This window comes from Fukomys damarensis, unplaced genomic scaffold (genome assembly GCF_012274545.1).
Source record: "Fukomys damarensis isolate Sample0158 unplaced genomic scaffold, DMR_v1.0_HiC HiC_scaffold_35, whole genome shotgun sequence".
NCBI classification, from domain to species: domain Eukaryota; kingdom Metazoa; phylum Chordata; class Mammalia; order Rodentia; family Bathyergidae; genus Fukomys; species Fukomys damarensis.
The window spans coordinates 57,820,547-57,830,347 of NW_022900947.1; the positions used below are offsets into that span (position 1 = coordinate 57,820,547).

Here is a 9,801-nt window from a genome sequence, read left to right on the forward strand (position 1 = left end):
CCTCATATTCCTTCTGCTAGTCTGAAGGAGTAAGTACTTCTAACTCTTCTTTGAAATTCTTTAATAGCTAAGTTTTAGTCACTACTTATGACGAGTTTTTTAAAATGATATAAACACAGCTAAGTATATATGATATATAAAATAACAAGCCTATATAAAGGTTAGAACATTTTTTACATGCACTCATATGTTTTAAAATATAGATTCTATTGGTAGAAAATACACACCAATCTTGTCATTATTTTTACATTACATTCATCTTCTAAACTAGAATAAGTTAAAAAAAATTATTTGATAACCTGGGATACCAGACCATCACATAAATATCAGGATAGTTTGTGTTAACTTTTTTTTAAATGTGGATTTTTATTTATATTTCTCAATGTGGATCAAGTCTCTCACAGAGCAGTCTACCACGGTTTAAATTACCCAAGGCTACGCTTTAACAGTACACTGTCTCTCCTGAGTCCAGAGCTTACCTGTGCATCGATGTCAATGGCAGGGTAGATAGGAAGCATGGCTGATGGGGAGATGACAGGACTCGGAGCCGGAGTCTGAGGCTGGGAAATGGAAGCAGCAACACTGTGGGTGGGAGTGTTTGACATTGCAGATGCTCTTCCACTGACTGCTGTTGAACAAAATAACTGTGCTTAACCAGGATGAAACACTGTTGGGTCATAGTAAGAAATATTTATTAGAAAATTAAGATTTTGAAAATAAAATGTCTACAGGGAGACTACCACAGCAGTAATAACTCATTTTCTTGGTTATTTATGACTAGATGATGTATGTGCCATTGATAGTCATCCATTTTCTAAATAATCCATTTGAAAGACAAATTCCCCTCCTATGAAAGTAGTCATAAAACCTTAATACAAAACAATCCTGAAAATAAAAAAAGGACTAAAATACAGTACAAACTTAAGTGGAGATTTGCCCATTATAATTAGAAATTGAAAGAGGTGTAATAGCCAACACTGAATGAGAAAAAAAATGTTTAACTTGTCAATTTCACACCTTACTCTAGAACTAATGACAGTAACATCACTGGTGGGAAAGGAAGAACCTTGCTATCTAATCATTAATATACCCCCACTATTGTTTTACTACTAGCTATTCTTGGATATTCTGAATTACAGTCCTCAGTATGAGAGTTTTTCAAATATAAAAATCCAATCCTCACATAGTATTCTCTCACATGAAGAATTTTTCTGAGGGTGGTAAAATACCCAACAACCAAGATAGCACTGACAACTTATAAAGAAAAAGTGAAAAGATTAGGGTAGAAATAAATGCATGTAAACAATTATTCTTTCAAATATGGAATGCTGTTAATTCTAAGTAGGATTTTGCTGTGATATTATTTTCACACCCATGTATATAACACAAGTAATGGCTAGTTAGGTCAATACCTGAAGTAGGAGAATGCCAAGATGGTGGCACAGGATATAATGAAACTTCTCTTGAGGGTACACTGTTCCCTCATTGATTCACTTCTAGAGTTAATTAATACATAAACACCACATAAACACCAGTCTTTTTTTTCACCCTTTTAAAAAATACTATGGTATTATTAAAACATGGGCATTTATCAATGAATGGTCAACAGAAGTGTGGATGTGTGTTACCAAAGCAGTTATTTACTACATCAGACAGAAAACAATCATGATTCACAACTGGATTTGAAATCAGGCAAAAGATGTTATTATCCTGCCAAGAGTAAAACTGAAATTCATCTTAAAACAATTATAAACAGAACTGTCAATTAAGAAATCCTTAGTTCAGGCACAAATATATACTATACATTATAGCAATACACATTCTATAATTATACATTTTTCAATCAACTTAAAAGCTAAACGAAAAAAAAAGAACCAAACAAATCATTATTTGAATCCTTAGGGATCTAGATCAAGAGAAAAGGCATGTACTAATGCATTAAAAATTAAGTATCTAGTAACCTTGATGTTATTACCCCATATTGTTAACTTCATAATGCTAAAGGATCAAGTAAATATTCTAGATATAAATTTCAAAATCATAAAAAAATCTGTAGCTCTTAAAATAGATTCCATATTTCCTTCTGTTGAATTTTCACAAATACAAATGATAAACACAAAAAGTAGCTTAAAGAAGAAAACACCAATATGTACAAATCACTAAGTTTTATTTCTTAATATTAAATGGGTTAAAAAATTCTAAGATGTATTGTTAAATGACTAAATTATAATTTGCATTTAAACTATAATAATTTCTACTAAAATTACTTTTTTTTTAAGTCAAATTGGTTGTTTTTAATCACCTCATCTAAAAGGAGATGGGGAAAAAAATCAATTCCTCTTTTCACTCTCTTTGGGGTACCTATGCAACTAGCTTACTAAAACTAAATAACTGCCACTCACTCTCTATAGATAAATATAAACATGTAAGTGCCTGGAGGCGAAACAATATGCTCATAAAAAGTTTTAACAGCAGGCAGGGTTATGGGGAACTTAATACCATAGCAGAGGCAAAATTTTAAGACAGGTTAAATGGAACTATTTTGCTTTGGCAAGAATGGAGAACAGAAGACTCAAGATTTCAGTCAGTTAAGTACTACAGAAAAGACCAAATGTTACAACGGCAGTCTATAAATGCTTAGGGAAAGAGCAGAGGCTATATTGGAGGAAGGGTAAAAGGGCTATGAACTACAAAGAAATTGTAATATATCAGAACCCAAAGAAAGAAATAGATTTGATCCTTAATCAAATGACTGAGTCTACTATCATAAAGAAATTTAAAGAATCAGGCTGCAGAAAAAAAAGAGTACATGAGAGTATATATGTAGATGCATGTGAATATGAGTGATCTATGGATGGGCTGCAAGAAGATAGGTGGGTGGTTTGGTTTGGTTTTGTTGGTACCAGGAATTTAATTCAGGACTTTGTGCTTGCCAGACAGGCGCTGTGCTGCTAAGCTATATCCCCAGCCCCAACAGGTGGGTATTTTAAGTTTTGCTCCTTCTGGCAATTTTTCCTCTCATCACATAAATGAGCACAACAAATATTTGTCATATTTTGTAAAAAGTCATGTGCATTTAAAATTTTTATATGGAAACACTTAGAACACACAGTTGTATTTTTTAGGAATATAGTACAAATCAAGAAAAAAGTTATTTTGCAACCTTCTACTAATTCTCATAAACATAAAAAGTTGCACAACCACCAAATCACTGTTGCCTACTATATCCAAGTACATCAGGTAAAGTCTGACAGCATATCAAAAAAAAAAATTTTTTTTAAACATTAACTGGTATAGATTATCCATTCTTCATTTAAATGGGTAACACTTAACTCTCTCTCTATATATATACATCCTTTGGTAGTTTGATTGACATAAAAGAAAAAATACAATTATGATCAAAATTACAGGTTATGGCCAGGCATAGTGGCACATGCCTATAATCCCAGCACTCAGGAGGCTGAGGCAGGAGGATCACTGTGAGTTCAAGACCAGCCTAGGCTACATAGTGAGTTCCACATCAGTCTCAACTACATAGTGAGACTCTGTCTCAAAAAACAAAACAAACAAACAAACAAAAAGTTACAGGCTATGGACATAGTATTACACTTGGATTTATGGTAACTGCACTCCACTTTTCATAGAATGTTTAAAAATCTTTTAATTTTACTGCCTATTTTTATAACCAGCTGGGGTGATTAGCAGTCTTTTCAAATCTATAGAAAAAACTATACTCATCAACATTAAGACCCTTTACAGTTTTACTATTAATTATCAATAGCATTTTTTCCTAATGTAGTTATTTTACTCAAGTTTATGAGATTTTCATTTGATATATTACTGCTAATATAATATTTTTAAAAGGACTGGAAAATTCCAATTTTAAAATATAAAATATTTTATTAGTTGCTTTGTTTCTGCAATTTTTTTTTTATTCTGGAAAACAAAGCATTATGTAATCTAATCATACTATGTAATGTCACTGAAGCACAGCTTTAAAATTAAGAGTCAACCTTTCTAGTATTGGCCAATGAGTAAAAAAGAGGAAGAGAGGAAAGCAAAATTCAATGTTTTATGCCATTTATTCTTCCTTTTCCCTCCTTTCCAAATTTTTTAAAAAATTTCCTAAGGAAGCAAATTATCTTTGTCGGTACAGCATTCTTACGGCTTATAACCCTATCAAATCTCATTCCACTACTGTTACAGAACTCACAAAAGATAAGTAGCAAAAATGAGAAGCATTAACATAATCTTCTAAAGTACTTCTTGCCAATGAAACTAATTATAATGAAATAAAATTTCTCTGGCTACACATTTAAAAACATCTCATACTATCAGGAACCACATCTTCCCCTAATACAGTTAGAAGAGACTAAACATTAACATTCACAGGGTCTAAAAATCACTGACATGCAGCACAGTCAAACCCTACTTCTTTTCGTACTTTATTAATGGCATTTAAGGTTTTCCTGTTTGTTTAAATATCCATCAGGTCTCAAGTTTAGCAGGATATGAAATACTTTTTTTCACAAATAAGCTTTCTCGTGTCCTATTAGTTTTGTACTTCAACTTTTACCAATTTCCCAGATTATTGATGTGAATACAGAAGAAAAAAGCCAAAGTTCTATCTCAGTATTCTGAACTTAAAAGGGGGCAGAGGGCAAAAATCAATTAACAACCCACTAGATTCCCAGCCTATTTAGCTAAGCCAGAAAACTTCAGTCATTGTATTGAATGAACTAATTTTTAATTTGACCTGTATCCGCCTGAGAATTTCTGAGATGAAACCAGTAAGTTCTAAAGATATACATGGGTCAAGAGTCCAAAAATAGTTCTCAAGTTGAATAATGGCAAAACTTCTGGTACACTCTTACTAGCCTTAAGTAAATCATATTTGATACCTGCTCGTAACAATATAAACCCACCTGCCATGATGTCATCCAGCGTGTCATTGAGGGTCTGAGCAGGGCTGGCTACCATTAACCCTTGTTGTGTTTCTGTCAGAATTCCTTGCCCCAGCCCTGCCAACTGTGCTTGGCCCAGTACTGGCTGTCCAACTATCACTCCTTGCAGTTCTGTAAGATTTGCGATGGACCCTGGAGGCAAGGGACCTGCCGCCAGAGGCAAAGCTTGAGGCATGGCCAGAGGCTGGATTGGTGCAAAACCCATCTGTGCAGCAGTCTGCTGGGGTTCATCTTTGAGCAAAACAGGATCCACTTGCTGTAACCGGGCATAGTCTCCCTCAGAAAGATGTTCTCCAACCCCAACAGGAGTTAGCAGTCCCAGGTGTTGGCAAGATTGTTGCTGCTGCTGCTGCAGTTGAATTCTTTGAGCTTTAACCTCTAGATACTGCTTTTTAAGCTGCTGCTGAGTTTTCAGTTGTAATTCTCGTTCTACTTTCTGTAGTTCCTCCAAAATCTTTTGTTTCTTCTGAATTTGTTCCTCCCTGGTTTTGTTCAGCTCCTCGATCTTCTCCTTGGTAAGTTGGTCAGCATGAGCCAGTTCCAAGGACTGCAGCTGTGCATTCTTTTCTATGGCTTCTTTTATCCTCTGTTCCAGTTCTGTTAACTTTCCCTGAGCCTCTTCTACAATGCTCTCTGGAGACTGATTGGTGATGTAACCCTGTACATCCTGGCTGTTTGCTGGCAAATGGCTGCTGGACTTTTGTTTAGAAGCAGCTGTGTGAAAAAGAAACCCCCTCAGAAGTGCACATGAATGGCATCCTCATTACAGAGTTACTGTTGGGAGGGTCAGTGCCAACAGTATGCACTACGTTATCATATCCACCGAAGGTGAAAATGCACTTTTAAAGAGTTAAACACAAATCCACCTTATCATAAATATAAATGTAGGTATTTATGTGCATACAGTAATCTTGAAAATTAATGTCAGAATTTTAAAATTATCACGTGACTAAAAATTAGACAATTAGAGGGATGCGGGTTTGTGATATATAAGGAGTACAATTAAAATAAAATCTAGGGATAAGTGTATATATTTCATATGGTTATAAAGATGTCAAAACTCACAAGAACAAAACAATAATGCTAAATTATTAAGATGCAGAGAAAATTTAGACCTCTAAGTCAAGTTTTTTCAACATTTAATAGTCTGTGCCTTTTCGACACACACACACACACACACACACACACACACACACACACACACACAGAGTGCTCAAACCACTGAGAAATACCAAGAAATTGAAATCCAACTAAAATGTGTCTCTATTGGGGCCTACCATCTTCAAGACTGATAAAAGCAAGATACAAATTCATATATTTACACAGCTACCTGACTAGTAGAGAACCGGGGTTCAGTTTCCCTGGAAGAAAAGATGCTGCACTACACCATCCACTGTGTCTTCTGACAGCCAGGTGAACAGATTATTCTGGCTACAGGTTTAGCAACCACTTGAAAAATGTGCCAAGGCTCTAGGTTGGTAATAGTAATTGAAAAGAGCTGGTGGAAACACTTAGCATTTTTGTTGGTAAAATAATACAGGTACCAAAACCAAAATCTACAACTCAGGTAAAACTTTTAAAAAGAAAAAGTGATTCTAGGGATTTAACGTAAGAACATGCATGATGTAACAACATCCACGAGTCAAATATGGACCTCAGAATTCTAAAGAAATGAACAAGAAAGCATCTACGGCCACACCACCCTGAATGCACCCGATCTCGTCTGATCTCGGAAGCTCAGCAGGGTTGGGCCTGGTTAGTACTTGGAAGGGAGAAATGAACAAGTTTATCTGCAGTAACTTTAAATTACTAGTTGAAAAAGGTATCCCAGATATAAAACCTGTATTACACCTGTTCCATTAAAAGCTCCAATTTATTAATTGTTATGCCTTATTTCACTACAGAGATTTAAGAATTTATTTTAAAAAAATCACCCAATTATACCCAGCTTAACACTTTACATTGAATAAAAGGTAGAGGAAATCATGGAAAATCAGAATTCTACCTAAAATGAGTATCTAAATTTCTCCTGCTAATACTTCTAATTCTAGCACAGACCAGTGCTAGTAACTATCTTCTCTCCTAATTGCATGCTTTATTCATTGGTTAAAAAAAAAAAAGTCCTTAATTGTGTCCATTTAGTAAAATTCACTTTTGTAGAAAAAAAATTTTAAATGGCTAGTTTTTCGGTAAGCTTATTTTCAACCTGGGCAACATGTAAGAAACAGTCTTTAGAAGTGTAACTGACCTTTATTCCTGATGGGAAGAGTAGTGGCAATATTGGCAGGTGGTTTGTCAGGCTCCTGAGGTGGGACAACCATGGGCAATGCTTGAACTGGTACACGAGGTGCCTAAGACAAAAGATACTGATTGTTTCTTGTCCTACATAATCCACTAAATAATATGCTGACCAGAGACTTATAAAAAATATTTAAAGCATGCCATCTCAAACAAAGACTTATTTACTTACATTACGCCAGTATCCAATTGTTCTTCTTGACATGGGTGTGTGCATGTGCGTGCACTGCACATTGAAACCAGGGCTTCATGCATGCTGACCATGTGCTCTACCACTGAGCTACAGTCCCAATCCCCTTAATGTATTTTTTAATGAGCTTTAAACTCAAGTTGTTACTCTGACTTGAAGCAAAATCATATCAGTTTAGAATCTAAATACTGTATAGGATATTTATTAACTATATCAAGTATCCAGCTACAAAGAGTACTATGTATTAAAAAAAAGTCAAGGGGCTGGGGATGTAGCTCAGTGGTGCCGCACCTTCCTGGCAAGTACAAGGTCCTGGGTTGGATCCTTGCTAACAAAAAAATGAAAACAAACAAACAAAAATAAAAATTATCAGGCCGGAGATTTAGCTCAGTGGTTCCACCACCTGCCTCGCAAGCGCAAGGACTCGAGTTCAATCCCTGGTACCAAAAATGAATGAATGAATGAATGAATGTGATCAAGGTAAGTTAAAACTGAAACAAAAAGTAAAAGCAGATACAGAAGATATAAAATGGTTTTGTTTGAAACTTACCCTATTTAAATCATGGGATGGGGGTGTCAGCTGAGTGACATCTGGTGGAGGGGCTGAAAGCAAGTTATTAGGATAATCCAATAGATAGCAAACAACACTTGTATGGCCACCTTTTGCTGCTTCTATCAACATGGTTGAGCCGTCCTAAAAGAAAAGCAAATGTACGCAGTAGGGGGATTAGTTTACAGAATCTTTTGTTTCATCTTGAATCTTTGTTAAATTCACTGGTACATTTTACAGTACAGTTACATTCATCATTGGGATCGTGTACCTTTACATGACAGGTCTTGGCTCTTTTGAGATAGGGTCTTGCCATGTAGTTCAGGCTGGCCTCAAACTCATAGCATTTGTTCTACTTTAGCCTCCCAAGCACAGGGTGGTGTGTACCACATCTGGCACAGTTTAGAGAATCATTTAGAAAGTTAACAGGTCCCAAACACATTAAAATCATAGATTTAGTAAAGAATGCTTTGCTCTAATAAAACAGAAGAAAACTAATACCTAGAATGCTACCCACCCACACACATTTCTCTTATTTTATACTGTGATGTTTAAGAGTAAAGTACTAAGCCACAATGTTTCCCAAAGCATCCGAGTTACATACCTTTAAACGATGGGTAGGGTCTGCCCCATGAGCCAAAAGTAGTTCCACCACCGCCAGATGACCCCCTGCACAGGCCAGGGACAGTACAGTGTGGTCGTTATTAGCCGTGGTTCTATTCACATTTGCTCCTAAAACAGATCAGAAATGGAAAATCACATTTGTAAAGTGTTTTTTTACTTAAAATTCTGGTCAATTTAAAAATCATAAGGACCAGGGACAAGAATATAATAAAGCCACATCTGTGCAGTACCCAGTTTCATAATTATTAACACATGGCCAACCTTGCTTCACATAAACCCACATCAGTACTTCTCTCCCATCTTGAATTAATCTAAAGGAAATCCCAGACAAACATGATCTAATTTCATCTATAAGTATTTCACAATTCATAATAGCTAAATCTTGAAAGTGGCCCAGGACCATTGTCAGATAAATGGATAAAGAAAAATGTGGTATTTATATACAGTGGAGTACTACTCTGCTAAAAAGGATAAACTTGAGTCATTTGAAGAAAAATGGATGCATGTTGAGACCATAATATTAAGGGAAATAAATCAGACACACGAGCTTAATAAATAATTTCTCTATATGAGAAACACAAAATATAAATAAAGAAAAAAGCAACAACAAAAAACAGGAAACAGGGAAGTATATGATCTGCAAATGGGAAAGGGATAAATGGATGAAGCGAGGGGGATGAGGGGCAGGTAAGAAGATGAGTAAAAAATGCAGTTGTGTTATGTACAATACCAACTCCTCTTGGTGGATGTAATCATTACATACCACAAACATAAAAATAAAAGCAAAATTTCAATATGTACCAGTTTTTAAAAGTCTGTATTGTTCCTATTGTTACCACTCCATTAATAAAGTAAAACATACAATTTTATTTATATTTTACATTCTTCAATAGGAAATTTCACTGAAAATCAATAAAAATCAAATCATATTAGAGCTGGGGATTTGGCTCAGTGATTCCGCCACCTGCCTTCCAAGTGCAAGAACCCAAGTTTGATCCCGGTACCAAAAAAAAAGTCATGCTACCCTCTATGGACTATGTATGTAAACAACTAACAAAGTATATTATGTACATGCACCTACTCCCCAAGATGACTGTAAAATGCACATACTTCAAACATGTACAAAACTAAAAAAAAAAAAAAAAAAAAAAAAAAAAAAAAAAATAAAAAAAAAA

General features: G+C 35.1%; 1 protein-coding gene across 4 annotated transcripts in view; it reads right to left on the minus strand.

The window, feature by feature from the left end:
* The window catches only part of Ankrd17 (ankyrin repeat domain 17), a 154,654-nt gene that overhangs the window by 77,563 nt on the left and 67,290 nt on the right, over window positions 1-9,801 (minus strand). The window contains exons 12-16 of one of the 4 annotated variants that reach the window (XM_010610877.3): window positions 8,607-8,734; window positions 8,003-8,146; window positions 7,213-7,315; window positions 4,926-5,678; window positions 480-625 (exon numbers count right to left, since the gene is read on the minus strand). In XM_010610877.3, coding sequence (XP_010609179.1) covers window positions 480-625; window positions 4,926-5,678; window positions 7,213-7,315; window positions 8,003-8,146; window positions 8,607-8,734 — 1,274 coding nt within the window. Of the gene's footprint in view, window positions 1-479; window positions 629-4,925; window positions 5,679-7,212; window positions 7,316-8,002; window positions 8,147-8,606; window positions 8,735-9,801 lie in introns of all 4 variants that reach the window. The other 3 variants (XM_010610875.3, XM_010610879.3, XM_010610878.3) reach the window with 3 other exon arrangements.